Genomic DNA, 22052 nt, shown 5'->3' with positions numbered 1-22052 from the left:
TACTTGACAACCAGAAGCATGCACTGGGAACAGAGTCATTTTGGAATGAAGTTATTTTTTGTCTGGTGTTCAGATGGTTCTTCAAAAATACAGCCCTGTCCTGAGAGAAGTGCCCTTGTTTGGGAGCAGTCCTGGGCATGGTGCCCAAGGCAGGGCACATGAATTGCTGCACGAGGGATACCTCACATTACAGATGTTGAGCATGTTCTGGATCATGGTTCCCTGCCTGAACCAGGTGTGTTGGGTTGGAGCTTCCATGTTTGTGGCAGGGAAAAGCTCAGCCCTTGTGGTTTAAATCAAATTGGGATCAAGTCAGCTCACTGATTTATTAACAGCACATAATTGACCTAGAGCCAGTGCAGCACATCTCCATGCTAACTGTCAGCTCTACAGAATACAGGAGTGAATATTGGACACTTCTGTAATGTTAATGAGCACCTACGAATTCCAGACTGCCCTTCAGCTGGTCACAGGTTACTGAAGTCCCCTCCCTGAGACACAAAGAGCTCCTATTTGTCCAGGCTGTTACCAGGAGGGTGCTCTGCAGGTTGCCCCTCACTGTGCAGTATCATTTGTAAACAGAGCTAAAGGGAGTGATGTCAGCATAAAAATGTATCAAAGACATTTTAGCAGAAGGGTGATAATTAATGATTATTTGAATTGTTAAGGAAGTCCAAATTCTCTTCCCAATAACAAAGATTTCACCAGTTAAATACAGCAGAGAGTTGGGGCAGAGTTACTTTAAAACACTTTTTCAAGCTAGCCTGTGGAGAAGAGGGTGTCCTGTGGAGTCACCTTGGTGTCTAAAATCTGAATTGATTACTGAAAGGAAGGTTGCAGCAGATAAGGATGAAATGTGTAAGCCTTGAAATATCCCCAGTCTGATGCTTTAACCTTTGGTCTCCCTCTGTCCACGTTCAGAGGAGGCTGAGGCCATGCAGGCTGTCAGTGCAAACTGCTGCTCTTTGGGGTAACCAGCACTGTACTGGGGGGAGATGGCTTATCCTCCATAGCCTGTGGGAGCAGCCTGTTGTAGCCTGGAGGAAAACTCTTCCTCAGGTGAAAAGGGGTTTGAGGGTGCTTCCAAAGGAAACTGGTAATTCCTCCCCTGGAGTTCTCCCATCTGTCAGTCTGGGGGAGCAAGTAGAGTCCTAAGGCAGGAGACTTGGGGATTAGAACATACACTTGTTTCCATCTGGATTCCTTCAGCCATGTCCCAGGTGCCCAGGACATTGTACTGTGCACTGTATGTGTGTGTACTGAGAAGGAAATATTTGCAGAAAAATAGGGTCCTAAAACTTAGAACAGTAAAAGCATGAATAGAGCAAACATTGAGAGGCAAGACAGAGGTCAGCCAGTTGTGAGTGAGCAGCAGCCAGAGCAGGCAAATGCAGGGCTATTAGAGTGTGATTAGTGGGCAGAGGACTTAGGAGAGGAGGGGATTTAAAAAGGGATTTAAAGAACAACGTGGTGACTTCATATTTATGTGGGCAAGATGACAGAAAGCACAAAAAGCTGAAGGGAAGAAAAGAGTCAAAAGGTGCAAAAGGTTGGACCATGTTCCACAGTCAGGTTAGAAGCTGAGGGCTCTTCAACACTGTGAAGTTGAAGTTAATACTGCAAATAATAAGTGCTTTAGAGAAAAAGCAGTGAGCACTTAGGGAGAAGAGGATGGGGTTTGGGAGGTGAACATAGCAAATGCACAGCGTTTTAAAATTACTTCAGTGGAAAAAAAACAAGCTTTAATTTAAAGCTAGAAGTAGCTGTGGAATTGTACACATGGGTCTTTTGAGCCCTCTGGTTTGGGTTTGGGTGGTGGCACAGCCTCCAGTCCTTGCTCTCAGCAGCTTGTTCTTCTTCCTGCCATGGAGCAGTTAAATTGCAGAGTTGTGACCCTGTGGTTTTGTCTAACAGCCAACAGGATGGTAAAATGGTTTCATATCAGCTTTTCTGAGAGCCTGGGCCGTGCACCCCAGAATGCTCAAAGACTTGGAAATCTAATTCATTTTTTTCTTCCCATTTTCTCTGTTGAAAAAAATCCCCACTCTGCAGTAGTCTGGGGTTTTCTCCAAGCTCACAAGAGTTCCAGATGGCTCCGTTGCACTGTTCAGTTGGGCTTTCTCCTGCTGTCTGTAACTTTTCAACATGAATCTCTATCATGCTGTGCTGTCAGGAGAGAGGGTAATAAATACTGTGTACCTGTCTGTTAGTCACTTTGACAGAGAGAAAAATGGGAGACACACTCATTCCCTTTTTAACCTGTAGGTGGGCATTTTTACAGGTTTTAGTTTCTCCGTTGAATTCATGAACATCTAAAGGGAAGGTAATTGTGATAGAAAGCAGAAATCATGAAAGTGATTGTAATCCCAGTGTTTAAAGGAGTAAATCAGGTGATTGTGTAACAGTGAACTGATAAGCCTGGCATCAGTCCTAGGTAGAATCTTGGAGTGGGAGATAGAAAGCACAGTTGGTACAAGGCTGAAGGGCCAAGAGCTAGGATTGGGAGAAGCACATCAATTTGTTGTTGAGAAGATGGCAGTTTTGACTGAGAAGAAAACCAATTGGAACACCAGTGTCTGTAAGACATTAATACCACATTGCATTTCAGGTGCATGCTTGGATTTAATCTAACTCATATTCAATGGCTCAAAACTGATCCATATATTAAAGAAAATGTGTAGGTGAGCAAGGCTCACACAGTGGAATCGTTTCTGATGCATTCCAGGAGAGATCTGCTCTCTGCTGAAAAAGGGGTCATTTTTATCAGTCATCTGGGAAGGCACTGAAAATGGGGGTGATATAGATCAACTGGTGAACAAAATACAATTTAAAATTTTAAAAAAGAGGCATCTTAATGCTGCCAGATGGAAGGCTTATATCCAGGATAAAAGAGGGGTGATTAGTGGCAAGTTGTGGATTAGAACAGAACAGAGCTGTGTTACAGATTCTGTAAAGGCACAGTGGCACCAGGAGCCATGGCTGCATCATCAGAGAAAAACTGCTCAGGAACAGGAAGGTGAGGAGTGCACAGACCTTCAGTGTCCATATCAGCAAATCCCACTCACTCCACTGGAAATGGGGAGAGGTTCAGGGCTTTGGGAACTCCGGGTGCTCGGGCATGCTGGCAGTCCTGCCTCGTGCTGTGAGCCAGCACAGGGAGAACAGATGGAGCACAAAAAGGCTCTGCAGTAAACACAGGACAACGAGAGCTCGTGGCAGGAAGCATAAGAAAAGCTAAAACCAGAACTGAGACACATGGGCTGAACAGGCAGCGTCAGTAAAACATTTCAGCAGGGAAAACACTGCATGTGCATTATGTAGGCTCTTCACAGTTGCTTGGAAGTTGTTCTGCAGGACGTTCTCTCTTCATGTGGAAGCTGATAGAGCTGTCCTGGGGGGAGGTCTGCAGAGCATGGGCCAGCCATCCTGCTGTGAATTCATCTCATTTCATTTAATTTGGGGTTCTGGTTTTCTTCTCAGTGATTGGTTCATCATCACCGTAAAACCAAGGAACTGTTTGTGTGTGTGTTCTCTTTGAATAACTTATTTCTTTCACAGCTGCTTGTTGAATGTATGAAATCATCACCATTTCTTTATTTTGCTTCCTCCTAGAAACCTCTTGTTAATTTTTATATATTTTCTTTTTTAATCTTTATTCCAGGAGGACTTGTTGGTATTGAGGAAAACTGTGAAATCCTTCCTGGCTGTCTGCCAGCAGTGTCTATCAAATGTCAACACTCCAGTCAAAGAACAGGTAAAGGAAATGTCTGTCATGCTCTTAGAAAAGGGTGAGTGTTAAATTGTAGTAAAACTCAAGACAACACTACATCAAACTTAAAGTAAAATCATCTGTGCTCCTGTCTAAATAAACCTGAACAAACAGCCCAGAAGAGCAGCTGTATTAACAGCACTTCCAAAGCACAGCTCATGGCAAATTAACTTTGGATTAACAGTAAGGAGGGATTACCTGGATGCTCAGGCTCGTTTCCAGCCCTCATGACTTCAGGCATCCAACTCAGTCACCTCAAATGAAAGACTCTTCCTGTAGACACTGGATTAAAAGGTGGAAATAGGCACTTTTGGAGGGTGACTGAGACCTCAAATGGGCTGAATCCTTCTGGATTTTTTTCCATTGAATCAAAGGGTTTGTTGAAGTAATTTAGTCTGTCTCTGCAGGACACAACAGCTGGTTTGTTAGCTGAGGTTATGTGACTATACACTGATTTATGTCAATGACATTTTATTTGTCTACAAATGGCATTTCTATCAGACCCCCCCAGATTTTGCAAAGACTGTAATTAGTAACTGGCCTGTGGTTTTTTGCCTGTGGTATTTAAAAGATAATATTTCTTAAAAGGCGGTTTTATTTCTTTGAAAGATAGCTCTGCTTGGCATTTACTCTCTGTTCTGCAGTTTGCTAAATATAAACATTAAATGCTCAGAGATGTCAGTAGTTTATGCATTTCTAACAGACTTGTGTGCCATTGGCTTCCAGCAGATTTTACTTTAGTAATTGTTTTTTAATATTCAGAGTAGTTACTCCTGGCATATTGTATTAATATTACATAATGTGAAAACACCTTCTAGCTTCATGCAAAGACCTCCCTTCCAGCTCAAGCTGGACCTGACATCAGCAAGTGGCAAATGTTCCTTCCCATTCCTGCAGTGGGTTTGTTCTTGGGGTGTTTTAATATGGGTTTGTTCTCTTCTTACAGTGGCCACAATGGTTTTTGCATTGATAATTTAAACTTTCTTTAGAAGCTCCTTTGCAGTTCCCAGTTCTGGGAAGTTTTCAAGCCTCAGCCAGACAAACCCAGGCCCAACCAGGCCCAGAGAGAGCGAGTGTCCCATGCAGAGTAGGCTGGACTGGAGACTCCAGGGAGCCCTTTCAGCTGACTCTTCTATGATTTGCTCTCATTTTCTTCCTTAAAAAGTATATTTCTGTGTGTGCAGGACTGCTACTTCCTCCTTTTGTTCTACTGGATTTTTTTGAGAATTATGTGCAGGTTGGGTTGTCTCCCTACCATACTTGATCCTTACTCCAGACATTCTTTCCAGACAAAGTTGATGTCCATATCAAAGGAAGGAGAAATGTATTAAGTATTTAGAGAAACAGGACTGAAACATTTCAACTTTTCCATGAGTGTTTGAGGGAAATAAATAATCCTTTGACTGAGTCCACTGCTGCCTTTATATTGGACAGAACTCAGCATTGGCAGTGCATTACTCATCTGCTCCTTTTTGGAGGTCTGCATTAGGAAGAGCTTCAGTTCTATTGAGTATCAAGGGAGTTTAGAGCAGGTGAGATCATCACTGGAATGAATCACAGCCTTTTGGATCAAGGGGAGAAAAATCCCAGATAGCAACATTTGTTCCCAAGGTCTCAGCAGAACACAGTTTACAATGATTTGCATCTGTTCTTGCCTGAGTGTAGCTCATTCAGATTTTATAACATACCCCAAGAAATAAGGGAGCCACTGGGAAGTTCAGCACTTGGAGATTTTATTTTGGAAGTTTGTCAAGTTTTCAGAACCTGAGGAAAAAATAGAGAAGCTATGATGAAAAAGGCCTCTGAAAGGTGCTGAATGTGATCAGATGCTGGCTGTGACACCCCAACAAAAGCCATTTGAGGGCAAAACAGTGTTATTGCCATGCAGGAATGAGCCCTTGGAAGAAAGGAAGGTAGTGACAACTGCCTTCTTTCCAGTCTTTGGTAATGAGGGTATGATAGTAATGAGGATAAGTAATGGACAGTTCTGCCCAGGTTGGCTTTTGTCTGGATTTGAAAGCTGTGCAGACAAACTTGGTTCTTTTTTTGCAAGAGTTGTTGATGAAATTCTGCAGGAATTTCCTTGCTGTGGCTTTTTGTCTGTATTTTTGGGGTCTGACAGTGACTCAGCTTGAATTTCCCCTCAGTATGAAAACATGAAAACATGTTTTCACTTGCTTGATTTTTGTTTATCAAAAGAGGTGTGTTCTCTTTACTACAAATTTGGCTGCAGGCCTTGGATCAGAGGTAGATTTAGAGTTCTTTTCGTAGAGAAGAGAAGGAAGCTTAATATGAATCATCCAGGACATGGAGAAGGTAATAACCACAGTTCCTGACCTAGGAACCAAAGGCACAGCATTCCAAATTAGAGGAAACCCTTATGGAATACTTTCCCAGCACTCGAACAAGGGAGCAGTTTAAAGAGCTGTTTAAGAATAGCAGGGGATATCTGGAAATTTGATCAATGGTATTTTATATTTTCCTTACTTGACTGTTCACTGCATTCATTCTCTTTTGCCTTTCAGGCTTTCATGCTGCTCTGTGATCTCCTGATGATTTTTAGTCACCAGCTGATGACGGGAGGTCGAGAAGGGCTCCAGCCTTTGGTGTTCAATCCAGACTCAGGCCTCCAGTCAGAACTGCTCAGTTTTGTGATGGACCATGTGTTCATTGACCAAGATGATGAAAATCAGAGCATGGGTATGTTTCACTTTTTTTCATAACAGATGCAGAAGAAAGGAGAAAATAGAATTTTCTGATCAGTTTGTTCAGATGTTTCCAGAAGTATTCCTACTTTATTTTTGGAAGGTCTTTGCTCTGAAGTTTCTTATGTAAGTTGTGGAATATGATTTTATTATATGATAACTATATTTAAGACTTTATCTATGTAGTTTATTTTTCATTCACAGAGTGAAGTCTTACATAGGGACTCAACACTTATGGCATTGCCATTCAATGTTAGTGCTCCTTACAACTGGATTTTACTTCCTGTTGTTCAGAGCCATTGATTGCACATCTGAAAATCCAAGGCATGCAGAAGTACTGGTGCTTCTAATTTTTCTTTTGTTAAATATTTATAGCTTAGTCATGTTAATGGAGCCTCTCTGAATGTCCTGCATTTGCAAAGTTAAGCAAGAGCATTCAGCAAGTGTTCACTGTGGCCTTTCACAGGGTAAAGGAAATAAACGACTCAGTTCTGTGTGGGTTATACTCAGGATCTCCTCAGGACTATGGTCAGCAGCCTTGGTCAGTGGTGTGTCATGTTCCTAAACTTCCCTGGAAGTTTTGAAGTAGGCAGGATTCAAGAATTATCACCTTTCATTTTAGCTTCTTCTCCACCAATCCTTCTTGCTCCATGTTCAAGAATTGATTTTTTTTATAAAAGCTCTCTTTTGATAAGGTTGTTTTAGAACTTAACAGTTACTTACAGACATTCTGTTGTTGATGATGCTTTCAGAGGGAGATGAAGAAGATGAAGCCAACAAAATAGAAGCTTTACATAAGAGAAGAAACCTTCTGGCTGCCTTTAGCAAGCTGATAATTTATGACATTGTGGACATGCATGCAGCAGCAGATATCTTCAAACACTATATGAAGGTACAGCTCGTGCATCCTCCTGTCCTGACTGAGCCCAGTCTGCAGTGTCAGGGCCTCTCCTGCCATCCCTGCCAGGGCTGTGGTTACAGCCCAAACTCTCCTGAGAGCTTTTTCAGCTTTATTTGATCCTTTGTAGTTCTTTCTCCTTTCTAAATGACGCCTGGCACTGAGCAGCAGCAAGCACTGACCTCACTCTCTTTGTAGCACGTGTGCTTTATTTAAGGCAGCACCAAAAGCTGGTCCTGAGGTGCTGAGTATTTCAGAGAGGCTCCACTCCACAGAGAGTTTCTTACACTGCTCCTGAGATTCATTTCTAGAATCCCCACTAAGTTACCTGTTCCATGTCGTGTTCCACTGGCAATCTCCCAGGCTTGGTGCTTGCCATGGGGCAGCAGGGTTCTTGTGAGAGGAGATTGGTTCAAACAGGACAGCAGGAAAAAACAGCTCTGTGTGCTTGTGCTGTCGGTGGGTCTGTGGTAACTGAGTATCTCTCAACTCTCACTGCTTCCACAGAGCTTTTAGGCCCAGTGAAGGTCAGAAGGACCTCAGCTGCTGCTGCCCCTGTACATGGGACTTTACCTGCCAGAACAGTCCTGCCACTGACCCCTCAGGTCCTGTCCCACCTGTCCCTGTGGGGGATTGGTCATCACAGAGGTGACAATCCAGGGGGAAGAACTGGCAGACAGAGCAGGGAGCAGGTCCTTTACTCTAGGCACTGTCTGAGATGTTGATGTGGAATGTAAAGGGTTTAACTTGGAATTCTGCTGGTGATCAGGCACACACAGCACAATGAAGTCCCCAGGACACACTGTAGCCATCAGTCAGGGTTAGTCTTGCTTCGGGATTGTTTGCCAGAGTGGGAGTTTGAAACTGAAGCTGTCACCATCCAGGTGAGTTCCCTCCCTGCTGTTCTAGGCTGGGCTTCTCCTCTCCCCATGCCTCTCCTTCTGTTAAAACTGGGGGAGAGGGAGAGAAATTGTATTTAAATTAGTACCAAAGAAGGCAAAAGCAATATTTCAGAGGGAATGAAAATAAGTGACTGCAAATGCAGCCTGAAAGAATACTGCTGGGAAAAAAAATACTCTCAGCCTGGAATTTGTAATGCTAATACAGCTTTTGTACCCAGATGGGCAGCACCATAGGCTGTGGCTTTCAGCAGCCATTCTGTTAACAGAAAGAGAATCAGCACTTCATGCTGACTCATTCCTTGCTCCACTTTCTGCCTTGAGTGAATCCCTTTCCCCTCAGTGTACAAGGAGCACACACCTCTGTGCTGGTGTTGTTCACACCTACTTCTTGAAGGGGGTGCTGGATCAATGTCATGTTGTTGCTTAGAATTGGCAGCCATGGGTCACTTCCATCAAGGGCTTAGTTTGGGGCAGGAAATGTTCTTTTGTTTGGTTTTCAATGTATCTGTTACAAAAGATAATAAATACAGAAGTTCCCTACCTTATCACAGGGTTCAGTTTAAGTTTTGATACTGAAACATTGCCCCCCACTCACAGCAGAAGTTTGGATTTGAGCAATTGCTGCCTTTTCAAATCAAGAATTACAAGTAATCTTTCTCTTGGGAAAACTGTAAGAAAGAGGTTTGATTTAAAGGGGGTTTTTTTCACTTTTTTTTTAGTACTACAATGACTATGGAGATATCATTAAGGAAACCCTGAGCAAAACCAGGCAAATTGATAAAATCCAGTGTGCAAAGACACTCATTCTCAGTTTGCAACAGGTAAGAGCATTGATTTTTCTGTCAGAAATGCCTCACTGTAAAAAGCCCTGGCCAGGATTTCCTCTGGTGCCCTTTACAGGGAGGCAGAAATGCTGCACTTCCTTAGGACATGATCTTCATTTTCCTGCTCCCCAGTTCAGGCTGTCACTGCTCCTTTGTCTCCTTAATCTCTGTCTCCACAGGCCCACACTGGCAAGGGTTGGGCAGGTAAAAATGGAAGGGAGGGAGGGAAGAGCCTTGGAGGCAGTTTGGTCCAAGCCAATTGGTGGCATTTGTTTATTGATCCTGAATCAACAAGAAGAATTAGGATGGCTTTTTCTTCCTAGCTGAAGTAATGCATCTTCTTTATACTTTGTCTAAATACTGGTGAATTTTTCAAATTTCAAGCTAATTAAGTCTTCCAATACTGTTAGATATGTTTTTCCCCTGAAAAATTTGCTTTACATCAACTGTAAATTACTGCCTGGTGATGAAATCCATCAGCCAACAGCAAAAGTGCACTAAATACCACTTTGGCCCTTGAAGTACCAGCTATAGCCATTGCCCAGAGAAATCACTTCTATGAATTAGATGCTCTCAGATGAGCTGGGCCTCCCAAAATTCGTTCCTAAGGGATTTCCTGTAGCAATCTGGAAGCTGAGAGATATCTGTGCAAACCTGAGAAGAGCAGATGTACTTCCAGAAGAATCAGGAGTGTCAAAGCAGCCCCTGTCTGTAAAACTTGGAGAGGAGGAAGCAGGTGCCACGGATCAGTCAGGCTGACAAAATTCCATGAAAAAAATGAGAGGAGCTCTTTGCAAGTGCCTCAGTGATAGGTAGCAGTCAGTGTGGATTTGCCAAGGAGGAATCCTGTCAAATTAAGCTGCTGTCATTAATTATATGGTAACAGAGCCTGTGGAGATGAGAGAAGCAGTCGCTGTAATGCAGCCTGATTTAATATTGTCACTGGCACTGACTGCCAGGATACTCTCAGCAACCAGTGAGGGAGATGGGGTGTAAATGGCAGTGCCAGGAGAGGTGGAACTGGCTGGAAAAGCACTGAGCCCTTCAGTACTGTGCTGAGAGGGCCTTAGGGGCAGCAGTGCTGGGCAAACAGGCAACAGTGGAGGAGCTGGAATTCAAAGCACCGCCTGATCTGATGGGTGATGGAGGTGCTTTGAGAACAGCACGAGAATGCAGGACCTGCTCGGTGGGCTGGGAGAACAACAGATGGAATTCAGGGAAGGTGGGTGCAGAATTCCACCAAAATAACTCCACACAAGTCCTAGGTGGGGGACAGCTGGCAAACAGCAGTGGGACAGAAGAAATTCTGGCAAGTGACGGGGACTCGGTTATGGCTCAGTGCAAAAAGTCATCGCAAAGGCCACTCTCAGATGGAGCAGGTTTAGAAACCAAGTTTCTCTCAATAGAAGTGTTTCCCAGCTCACAGATGTGAACCTCTGAACTCTCTGCAGCTGTTCAATGAGCTTGTTCAGGAGCAAGGTCCCAACCTGGACAGGACATCTGCCCATGTCAGTGGCATTAAGGAGCTGGCCCGACGGTTCGCCCTCACTTTTGGCTTGGATCAGATCAAGACAAGAGAGGCCGTGGCCACACTACACAAGTGAGTGGTGGTAAATAAACCAGATTTTTATATTACTTCAGATTAAAACTCCTGTTCAGCATTCCCTTTCTAAAGGTACATAATCTCAACAGGCCATGGAATAATTATATATTCTTTTCTAGTTTAAATGGAGGGGTCTACACGTATGTAAGCAGAAAGGAAACAAACTGGCTGCTACCTAATTATTTCTTGGAATTTATTGGCATGGCTATGTTTGTTTATCTCAGGTAAAGCTTGTGTGGGTTGTGTCTAACAGCTGAGGATGGTTCTTTGTTCCACACCACTGTGGATTCGGGAGGAACCAAAGGCTTTTATAAAAAGATACTCCAAAAATATTTTGGAAATCTTCTAAAGTGGGTGGAAATTTTTATGCAACTGCTGCATAGAAAAGTGTAGAAAGGTTCTGCTAAATTTAAATTATGACTTTGCCATGCCATAAAAAAGTTCAAGTGCTAAGGTTTGCTGTCTCAGAGACTCAGTCCTGGAGACCAAGACCAGCAAGGCTCGCTCAGGATGCCCTGGGTACTGTCCCCAGGCAGGCAGGAGCCAGGGGACACTCTTGCCTTGCCTTGCTGGGTGAGGGAGGGGAGAGTGTTCTCTTTAGCCACAGATGGCAAAGCAGAACCGAGTGTGTCCCTGCTCTGGCTGCAGAGGTTGGCTCCTCTTTGATCTGACAAATTCCATGGAGCTCCTGCCCCCGGGGCTGCACCTGCTCAGTGCCCACACTTGGCCAGTTCCTTCTTGCAGGGACTGGCCACGTGCTGATCTGCAGGGGGCCGCTCAAATCCAAGGGAACTCTACATTCCCCTTTGTCCAAGAGCAGCTGTTTGCTAGTAATGGGGAAAGAAAGACATCGTGGTGGGATCTGAGGATGCAAACAATTTCAGCACAGCTCAGATCTGGGCCAATTTGCTTGATTTTTGGGGTGGATTTTGTTGGGGTTTTTTTTGTTGCAAATGTCTGAACATGTTAATATTTTTGTACTGTAGAGATGGCATAGAATTTGCCTTCAAATACCAGAATCAGAAAGGACAAGACTATCCACCTCCTAACCTTGCTTTCCTCGAAGTGCTTAGTGAATTTTCTTCCAAGCTCCTGCGACAGGACAAGAAGACTGTGTAAGTGATGCTCTGTGTTCTTCCCTGGGCTCTGCTAATCCCTGCAGTGTGGGTTTCAGCTCCCTCATTGGAGGTTTCTGCAGTCTAACAGGGGCTGCAAAAAGTCCCTGTGAGGCATTTCACATACACACTTACTCATCCTTTCATGTTTTAAAGTAATTTCAAAAATGAGAAAAGGAAAATCAGACCCACTAATGAGGTGAGTTTGGGACCTCCCAGAATAATGTTGTTTAAAACTGCCCATGGGGTATTGAAAATAAAATGTGTGTTTTTAGGCTAGAAGAAATGAAACGTTAGCAGTGCAGGGAATTGACAGGCTGTCACCACTGCAGTAACAGCTGTTTCTGTCCTATATTTACATAAATTGTAAACCTATATCTGTTGTTTCTTTCAATGTATTGGAAGAGGACTCCAGTCAAACGTCAGCCAAGCACTGTGTGCCCAGTGTGGAACTGAATTCACTGAATAACTTAGGACCAGTTAAAAAGTGCAGTTGTCAGATCTGCTGGTTTATGGTTATAGGTGTCTTTCCAGTCAACTCTGTGACCACACTGAGTGTTAGTCAGAAAGATCAACTGGAATGACCTCAACTGACTCTTCCTGTCAGACCTTGCTGTGAGGGTTTGACAGATGTTTTCTTGTGAAGACATTGCTTTTAAAGGACTTTTCTGCTAGGGCTAACAACTATGAACATGACAGCTTTATCTGTGTAATAAGAAATGCAGCTTGGTTAACTCTGTATAATTTTTAATGTGTACACACTTGAACCAATTTCACTTTTTTATTGTAGCAATAATTTCTCAATTCAGCAAACACTGAGGACAAATAGTTAAACGAGCTGGGGAATGGAATGATCCAGTTGGGCTGTCTTGGCACTCTGTTTGTGCATCTGCTCTTCATTGTTATATCCTGGAATCTTGTCAGCCTCTATCCTGTTCTTCAGGACAGGACTTAAGGATAACAGGATTTTATGGCTTGTCTTCCTAGCTGAACTGTAGATTCTCCTGCATGGTGGTCTAGGTGTCACTGGCCTGTTTCCTATTGAATTTAGTGAAGTTTAGCCTTTCTGTAGAGTCATCCCTTCCACAAGTTCCACTGTGAGATTTAAAGTTACATCATGCTGTCGCTGCCAGCTTCTGTTAACCTGAGCCTCTGAGTGAAATTCAGTTCTTTGGGACATTTTGTTCCTTCACCTTCCATGCTGCCATTTAAATTCTTTCTCAAAGGTTCCCCTGCCCACATACACAACCAGTGGCTGCTCCTGCAGGCCTGTAAGGGTTGCTGTGGTGGAATATCTGTACCTGAGTATTGACCTCAGCTGAATCTGAAGATCATGAGAAGAAATAGGTCTGTTAGGGCCTGATTTATCTGATCTGTGCCAGACTGCTGTGTTGGGATGAGTTCAGCCCTGCCCCAGACCCCCCAGGCTGTAGTGACCATGAGGAGGGTCAGCACAACTTGCAGACACGTAAGGATTCCGTGGAGGTGGCTCCACTTCTGCCCAGAGTGCTCCACTGGCAGAACAGGACTGGGATGCTGCATTTGCCCTTCTCTGTAGCTCCTCCAATCCACAGGGACCTCTCCCCCTCCACAGGGGCTGCCTGTGTGCAGGAAGGTCCATGACCACCATCTGCTGGAGAAGTCCCGTGTTCAGGATCACTTCCCTCCCTCCCTGCCCAGGGGCCCTCCCCAAACTCAGCAATGGACTCTTGTGTGCAGCCAGCAGTGCTCTGGAGCCCTCACAGTCTCAGGAGCACGTGGCTACCTGGCTGCCCAGGTTCTCCAGCTTGGCTTCCCTGCCTCAACCCCCAAACCATCCACCCCAGAGCCTGCAGGTGTCAGGGCCTTGCTCCAGAACACCCTCCCCAGCAGGGTCCAGCACATGCTGCTGTTCCACGGGGCTCCTGCTTCCTTCTGCTGGGCTCCTGGCTTTTTTCTCTGGGGTGAGAAAAGGGAGAAGCTTCCAGTTTGGGAGTGAAGCAGCAACACTGATTTAATTTCGTTTTCCTAGCCTGTTAATCTGGCTGCTCATTTTATGAGTAACCTTCAGCACTGGTGATAGCCATTTATGGATTTATTCAAATCTATGGATTTCACATAAAACTGTTCATGTAAGGTGCCAGACTCATACAGCTGGAGAAAAAAAATTGTACTAACACTCTGTTACAAACCCACAAGGCAGATAGAGGCAGAGAAATCCTGAGGAGCTGATGTAGGACAAAATAGAGGTGATCGTCCTTGGAGGCACTTATTTCCATTTATTTCTCTCAAAGACACTGCTGGCTTAGACTGGACACTGGCTAGTGGGTGTCAGATGAGGCAGAGGCTCAGCATGGTGTTCTCACTTCAGGAAATTCAGAGTTGATAAGAACTGTCAGTGTGAAGCTCCCCCAAAATGCTGAGCAAAAGATGTCTCAATTTCGGCATCCGGGCAGTAAAGAACACCCAAGTGATGTCATTTTCCTCCTTCACAATTTGGCCATAAACATGCAAACTGGTTCTGTAAATACAAACTGGAGGCAGAAAAACTTACTTTCCAAGACTCTTCTGCAGGTAGATTCTCTAAAGCCATGAAGCACTCAGGTGGCACGGTTGGGTACTGTAAAATAGAGAATACACCAAGAATTTCCCATTAGTGCCAGCTTTGGGAGTTAGTATGCACATGAAAAGGGGAAGGAGGAAGCATTCACAATATTCAGTAAAACAGTAGACAGGAACCTGCTGTTTCTTGAACAAAGTTATGCCATTCATTGACTCAAAAAATGATGAGATTGTAACCCTGGCATGAGCAGGGTGGCTCCTGGGCCTGTTCTGGAGCTGGGCTCTGTAACAACGCCGAGCTGCCATGAGCTGACAGGGAAATGCCTTTCCATGTGGAATATGTGGAGTTGACTCCCAGTGCTGGCAACGTGGCAAGGTGGTATTAAAGGGAATTGTGGCTGAGGGGTGCAGGAAGTGATGCTGAAGTACCTGAGTTCTCTTACCAAACTTCTGAATGTTTGGCTCTGCAGCCTGAAACTCATTAGAATCACATTTATGTAGATTTGCATGTTCATTTTCGAGATTACTTCTAATTCCATAGTTAAATAATTAATGGAAAAAGAAAACAGTTCCTGTGCCCTCCAGAGCAGGAGGGAGTTGTTGGTTCCTCCTTTGAGTTAACACGTGTGCACTGCACTTCTCATGGCACTGGACCAGGTCTTCAGATTTTTTAATGGAAAAACAAATGCTTGCATTTGGCTCACCCGTCCCTCGGGTTCCAGGATGCCAGAGGACATCCTCCTGCATCCTCGCAGCACTGGCTCTCACACAGTGGCCACATCCAGGTGTCTGTAGGGCCTGCACCTCTGTACCCCCTGTCTCTCCTCTCCAGGCACACCTACTTGGAGAAGTTCCTGACAGAGCAGATGATGGAGAGGAGAGAGGACGTTTGGCTGCCGCTGATCTCGTACCGGAACTCGCTGGTGACGGGCGGCGAGGACGACAGGATGTCCGTCAACAGCGGCAGCAGCAGCAGCAAGGCCTCCTCCGTCAGGAACAAGAAGGGCCGACCCCCCCTCCACAAAAAGAGAGTGGAAGGTTGGTGTGGGCACAGGGCTTTGGTGTTCTGGACACTCAGGAGAGGGGGGTTTAGCAGCTCATGCAGGAATATGGGGATACGTTCTGGATGTGGCAGAACCAAGGCATCTGTTCTGCAGGTTCTGTGAGACCTGGGCGTGTCTTTAGAGGAAACACCACCACAACCCGCTGTTCTTGTTTGTCTTGACCAAAACTGGCAATCAGAACTGTTAAAAGCTCTTACTGCTGCTGGAAGAGGCATTTGTGGAGTTACCTGCTCTTTGTCACTGCTGGGTTTCTGCCTGTGCTTCCCTCTGGGCAGTTGTTAATTCTCAGGGGTTTGGAGCAGATTCCAGGCAGAAATTCTGGTAACAGATCTCTGTTGTTGCAGGGCCACTGGGGAACACTAAAAAGACACCATTTTTGTTTAAAATAGTTCTGGTATCTGGTGTTGTCTGTGTTTACTCTTTCTGGGACCTCAGATGTGTTCATCAGGAATCTGGCTGTGATAGCAAATTTCTTACAAGGCTGTATCTGTTCCTGGTCAGCCTGTGTGATGTAGTGGGGACTTTCGGTTGCTGGTCCACTATAGAGTAGGTGTGAGTGGGATCTTAAACTTCAGGGGTTTTTCCAAGGTCAGTATCTATGACAGTAACCCCTCAGTAAGGAATCTAGTGCCAATTTCCCTGAATATACAGCAATTTCACAAAATACTCCTCCAGAGTTTGCCCATACAGCCAGGTCCATTCTCCACTGCGCCAAATCCTTTGGTTTCTCACAGCCAGCCTCGAGTGTAGCTACATAAAATATGGCTTCTTTCTTCAGGCACTGTTTTTCTTCTTTCAGGATGCCAAGATTTTCAGAGTTCTGCTACTGAGGTTTTCTTCTTCCCTCTTGTTGCCATTTTCATTCTGTCCTACTGTATTTTACCAATGTCCTTTTTTTTACCCTGGGAAGTGTAGAACCATCTTTTCTTCCCAGTAAGGCAAATCTTAGGCTTAAGATGTAATTTTTAGCCTTTGTTTACCTCATACTCTTTTGTGTCACCCTCTTTCAGCAATCACTAGAAGGGAGAATTGATTTCCAACACTTTCCATTTGAGAATCTCCTTTTTTTGGTTTATTTAATTTCCACTCTAAAGGATGTAGAACAGGAGAAAGGTCACTGCAGAAATTACTGTGGCATCAAAGAACCACATCCAGTCCCCTCTGGTTCCTTTCTCACCTCAATCCAGCACAGACTGGCTTGAAGAACATTCCCTGTTGCTTCTGAGATGAAATGTGCTCTGTGCCATTTCTTCACGATGCCTTAAGGAAATTGACAGGTTTTTAAAAAATAATTCCTAACATAAAAATGATTCAAAGGTAAGTTTGAGAATAAATAGGCAGCTTTTTAGACAACATTTATGCCTAAAGGATAAATGCCTAAAAGGCAAAGGAAGAATGAACAGATCCATGGAGATCCCCATCTACTTTCTCACCACACATTTCCTGTTAGTAAATCTGTGGTCTTGTCATGCCTGTTGTCATCTCCTGTCTTTCACTCCAGCAACTGAATTTTTTTTCTACATGTTTCTGGCTGCACACTTCCTGCTCTAACCCATTCTCAAGTCCTCCCTCTTCCCTCCTCTTTGCTTGAGCAAAGCTTCCCAACATAAGCACAGGATCCCACCTAGACCTTCAGTCATCTTTACATTATTATCACTGAGTGAAGCGTCCCCTCCCTGCTCCACTCCAGTGGTTCTGACAGTTCTAAAGATCTGGACTGACTGGATTTGGGGTTTGTGCTCCACCTGCTCTTAGTGTGTAGCTGTATCTTGGTTGCTGTAGGTGCATGAGATTAACAGTTTCAGATTGTCAACTCAGGAATTGGGAATTACCTTGGTTGTTTATGTTGGAGATACCCAGCAGCTGAGGCCATGCTGCAGTGTGACTTTGTTTGCAATGGGGTTTGTGTTTGGTCACTTGAAATTGTTGTTGTTGCTGGAAATAGCTGGTGGCAATACTTAAAAGAACAGAACCTAAAAGTAGAGCTGAAAATCTTCTCACTCCAAGCATTTATCCCCGTGATCCCTTGGTGCACACCTGTTTGAATGCTGCCCTGCATGTGGTCAGAAATTAGCAGTGATTTCAGTGTTCTCTCTCTAGATGAGAGCCTGGAAGGCTCCTGGCTGAACAGGAATGAGAACATCCATACTCCAGGGACACTGCAGACACCTCAGCTCACCTCCACTGTCCTGAGAGAGAACACCAGACAAATGGGAGAGCAGATCCAGGAGCATGAGTCGGAGCAGGGATCTGAACAGGATTTTTTACACAAGTAAGTGTTGGAATTTCAGCATCAAATACAGTCAGCCAGGCAAAGGAATTGCTTGTGGTTTATACTGATACTCTTAGCCTGTGGCTCCAGAGATGCAGTGTTGATTTGCAAAGCCACCTGGAAATGCCTTGACTATAGCTCAGCAATACTTGGATCGTCTTTAGGTCCCAGGAAAAATACGTTGCAATGAAATAATAGTAGAAATTCCTTATGTTAAAACTATCTCATAGCATAGCCATGCAGTTCTGGTTAAATCCTCCTGGTGCTTGTGTCCAGCCTGGGTGGAACTGTTTCTTTAGAAGACCTGTAGATACTCTCTTTTCTTTCCCCTTGCCCCATGTCAGAGTTAAGGTTCTGCAGACACCCTGATTGATTTTTTTCTAAATTAACTCTGCAATCCCATTCCAGCTGCTGAGCTAGTAGTTCCTGATTTGCGGTAATTTTCCGAAATGATTTTTTTTTTTTTTTTGTCCCTTTGCTCCCATTTTATCACCTCCATTTAGAGGGAAAAGGTTGGTTATTTTCTGTCAGTGGTTGCATGGCTGTGGGTGCTGCCAGGATGCAGCAGGTGAGCATGGGCTGGGTGCTGGGCACAGCAGCACAGCCCAGGCAGGCCCAGGTCACATCTTCCCAGAGCATCTTTCCTCCTTTGCCCCATGGCTACAGAGGGCTGCACTCAAGGCTCCTACTTGCCTTTCTGAGGGCTTTACCTCCCATCTCCTACCTCCCCAGCTGTGGCCATAACTTCCAGGTGATGAGGAAGATGTTGAGGCTTTCAGTTTCTCCTTAAGAATTTTCTACTCTGCAGTAAAACCAGACTAAACTTGATGGAGCAGAACTTCTTTCAGTCCCTCTCTGATCTCACCATTGGCCCAGCTCAGTCTCTGTGACCATTCCATTACTCTGGAAGTGAGACAGCTTCCCAGTGCTGTGGTTTCCTCCCAAGCCTGATGAGCAGGTGTTGCCTTAAGCTCTGGGAGACCCTTCCCTGTTCCTGGGGGAGATGTGCAGGCTCTTGCCCAGCACCTGAGCCCCCTTGTCCTGTCTCAGGCGGTGCTGTGAGCACAGAACTGTGAGCCTGGGCAAGAGAGCACATCTCTCCTCTCTGCTCCTTTGCAAGAGTGGGATTCCCAGTGTGAACTGACAGTGGGGAATGGGAATCCTTCCCATTCAGCCCTGGTTGGCTGTCACATTTCCTCCAGGTCAGCTTAGGAGAGCTAACACCTGCCACTACTACAGAGCTGCTGAACTGACCGGTTAATCATGTTCAGGTTTGGTTCTAGGCTGTTTTCCTGTAGGTTGTCCCAGTTCATCCTGTCAGTCTTATTTGGGTGCAAGGGTGCATAGTACAATAAAACCTGGTGCTGCTCCAGAAGAGCTGCACAGAGTTTGCTGCTGTTTCCTTGTGCTGCACCACACAAATCGTAGCAGAGGCACTGCTGGCTGGTGGGATCAGCAGTGCAGCCTGGAACGTATTTACACGTGGGTGAGGTACTGGCCCTGAAGTTGATGAGGGTATTTGTGTGAAAACCATTTGGTTTTCATGTTGTGTGACATTTTTGTCAGTTACTAATTTGGATCTATTCTTGCTCATATTTTGCCTCATCTGACACAGTGAAGTGCTATTTAATAATAACAAATTTTAGAGGTGCTCCCACTCCAGGTGCCTGCCCCTCATGGGGGAGCACAGTCAGTGTTTCCATACCTGCTTTTATTGCAACAGTTAATTGATTTTTTTGTGCACATACAGTGAGAGGAGACAGACTGTGGAAGGCAATCCAGAAGATGTGTACAATGATGGATGGGATTTAATTATCCTAATCTGAAGCATGGCCAGACACAGAACTTGGAGACAGAAACTGCCCCAAAATAGGCAGCTCAGAACTGTTACTGCTGTCAGTCCTAACTTGCTCCCTGTGTGTCAGTCCCCAGATGCAGATCTCGTGGCTGGGCCAGCAGAAGCTGGAGGATCTCAATCGAAAGGACAGGACAGGAATGAACTACATGAAAGGCAGAAGTGGCGTAAGGCACGCAGTGTAAGTGCTCACAGCCTGCTGCCCTCAGCAGAACCGTGTGCAGGACACCACAGGGAAATGTTCCCGTTCCTGCTGGGTGCCAGTCACTGCTGTGCCGTCTCACCCTTGTGGGGAAGGCAGAGGGACAGTTTGTAGGGCTGGGGTGAATCCAGCCCAGCACTGCCGTTCTCTCACCATGGCCAGGCACCAGGCCCAGTGACAGGGTGCAGTTCCCCGTTCCTCTGCCCCAGCCTGCAGCTGTTTCCATGTCAGAGGGGTTCCATGATTTGTGTGCTCTGTAATTCCCTGTGAGCTCTGCCCACGAGGCTGTTCCTGTGTCTGCACTCTCTATCCTCTTTTGCCAAGGTGTCCCCCTGAACAGGAATGGAGGGGACACACGTGGGTGAACACTGGGGCACCACACGCTCTGTGCTGATCCCACCGAGTCCTTCAGCATGGCTGGAATCCTTACAGCCTTTGGAACTGGGCTTGAAGGCACTGCCAGAGTCCCAGGGCTTTACCAGTGATCCTGGCAAACAGTGTCACTCCTCCTTGGTAAAAGGGCAGGCAAACACAAGAGGAGTTACTGCCCTGTTCTTGTTGGGGACAGCTTTAATTGCTGGTCATAGTGCTGTCAGTGGGACTTGCTGCTTTAGCCTGGGCCAGGGCTTGGGGGCTTTACATATGATTTTCCTCCTGTTGGTATTGCAGAGAGCCTGCTGGCTTTACCCTCAGCATCAGGGTTTGGGTGAAGGCACTAAATGACAGGATTTGAGCATTCTTTTTAATGACAAAGTTCAGGGTTGGGAAATTTTTCTGCCTGCAAATGACTCTCTCTTTATTTAAATCAGACGAGGTCTAATGGAAGATGACGCTGAGCCCATCTTTGAAGATGTAATGATGTCCTCACGAGGCCAGCTAGAGGACATGAATGAAGAATTTGAGGACACAATGGTCATTGATCTGGTCAGTAAATCTTACGAATGGCAAGTTTAAAACAGTTGAAAGCTAATTTAAAAGGAATTTTAGAAGTGTAAACAAACATTTCTGAAATTTTGAACCTGACTTCCAGTTGTCTGAATGGAAGAGTGGAAATTACGTGAGTACTCCCCAGGCTGGAGTAGGCTGGAGCAGGCTGGAGCCCAGTGGGTTTGTTCCACAGCCACACAGGGAGCATTGCTTAGTGCTCCTTCTCCCTAAGGTTGTCTCTTGGGCAGCAGCAGGTGCTGGCAGCACCACCACACACCTGGGACTTGCCAGCCTGCAAGGATCAGGTTATGAGTTACAGGCTGTGCTGACATGGCTCTGTGCAGCCCCAATGCCAGACTGGCACAGCCAAGGGGTCCCTCTCTTTCCCTCTCCTGGTTGGTTTGATTTTGAGGAGCTGGGCTGGGCAGGGGATCCTCACTCGAGGTCTCAGTAGGTCACAGCCAGAGTCCTGCTGGCACAGCTGGAGGGAGCACAGGCACTGCTGGGTGGGTGGGAGTTCCTTAAACAGGAATTGCTCCCAAACAGGTCCCATCATCAACCACAGCCTCAGTCCCTTCCAGTACTGCACTGACTGCTGGGAGAAGTCCCTTGCAGCACTTACAGCCTTACCTGGCCTCCCCTCTGGAATGAGTGCTCCCTTGTAAAATGGATAAACGAACAGTTTGCTTTACACACCTCACCATTTTTATGCCTTTCTGTTTCTCCTTTCACATCCAAACAACAAGCCCTAGCTTATATTAGGACTGGGCTACAGTGTCTTGGAAAGACAATTTAATTGATGATTCACTTGCAGCTGCTGCATACTGAGGTTATTGCCAGCACTCATGTGATTGCCAAGTAAGTAACATCCAAGGCAAGGAAAGGAAGGAATTGATCAAGCCAGTGCAGCTCACGTTTACTCTTGTGCTCCTGGAGAAGGACACCACCGAGGGTTTAAGCCTCAGAAATACTTCCAATATCTTCAGTACCCTTTTTGTTGGTAAATCCATTTCTGACCATGCCAGAGCTCAAGTTTCACTATGAACTTAAAGCATGAAGACAATTAAGAGGGAGTTTCTGTGCAGTCTGGCCTACAGTCCCAATACAGAAACATCTTTAAGTCAGCAAAAACCTTGGGCAAGTCCTTAACGATGAGCACAGAGTTAGAATCCACCAGCTTTTACCCCATTCCTTCAGTAACAAAGCATCGAGGGAGTGCTGTCCTGTGTCAGGGCCTGCCTTTGCCCCAGAAGTTTTGTGCACCAGGAGGGAAGGTGGGGGGCAGGCGCAGGTGGCCCTGTGGCCAGCAGGGCTCCCTGTTGGCCAGGAGGGCTCCCTGTGGCTGGCAGGGCTCCCTGTGGCCGGCAGGGCTCCC

The 22052-nt window shown here is 45.6% G+C and overlaps 1 protein-coding gene across 4 annotated transcripts in view; it reads left to right on the top strand.

Annotated features, from left to right (window-relative positions):
• Nucleotides 1-22052, top strand: part of STAG1 (stromal antigen 1) — a 173074-nt gene that overhangs the window by 148343 nt on the left and 2679 nt on the right. For all 4 annotated transcript variants that reach the window (XM_042024746.1, XM_042024745.1, XM_042024747.1 and 1 more), the window contains exons 23-32: nucleotides 3662-3754; nucleotides 6295-6469; nucleotides 7227-7366; nucleotides 8994-9095; nucleotides 10550-10698; nucleotides 11688-11816; nucleotides 15190-15395; nucleotides 17522-17693; nucleotides 19619-19729; nucleotides 20560-20674. In XM_042024746.1, coding sequence (XP_041880680.1) covers nucleotides 3662-3754; nucleotides 6295-6469; nucleotides 7227-7366; nucleotides 8994-9095; nucleotides 10550-10698; nucleotides 11688-11816; nucleotides 15190-15395; nucleotides 17522-17693; nucleotides 19619-19729; nucleotides 20560-20674 — 1392 coding nt within the window. The remainder of the gene's footprint in view (nucleotides 1-3661; nucleotides 3755-6294; nucleotides 6470-7226; nucleotides 7367-8993; nucleotides 9096-10549; nucleotides 10699-11687; nucleotides 11817-15189; nucleotides 15396-17521; nucleotides 17694-19618; nucleotides 19730-20559; nucleotides 20675-22052) is intronic.

The sequence above is a fragment of the Corvus kubaryi genome, unplaced genomic scaffold, assembly GCF_017639235.1.
Source record: "Corvus kubaryi isolate FWS band 111438036 unplaced genomic scaffold, C.kubaryi_AGA036_p1.0 37264, whole genome shotgun sequence".
Taxonomy (NCBI): domain Eukaryota; kingdom Metazoa; phylum Chordata; class Aves; order Passeriformes; family Corvidae; genus Corvus; species Corvus kubaryi.
The sequence above is the reverse complement of the archived record's forward strand: the minus strand, read 5'-3'. Positions and strand labels throughout refer to the sequence as shown.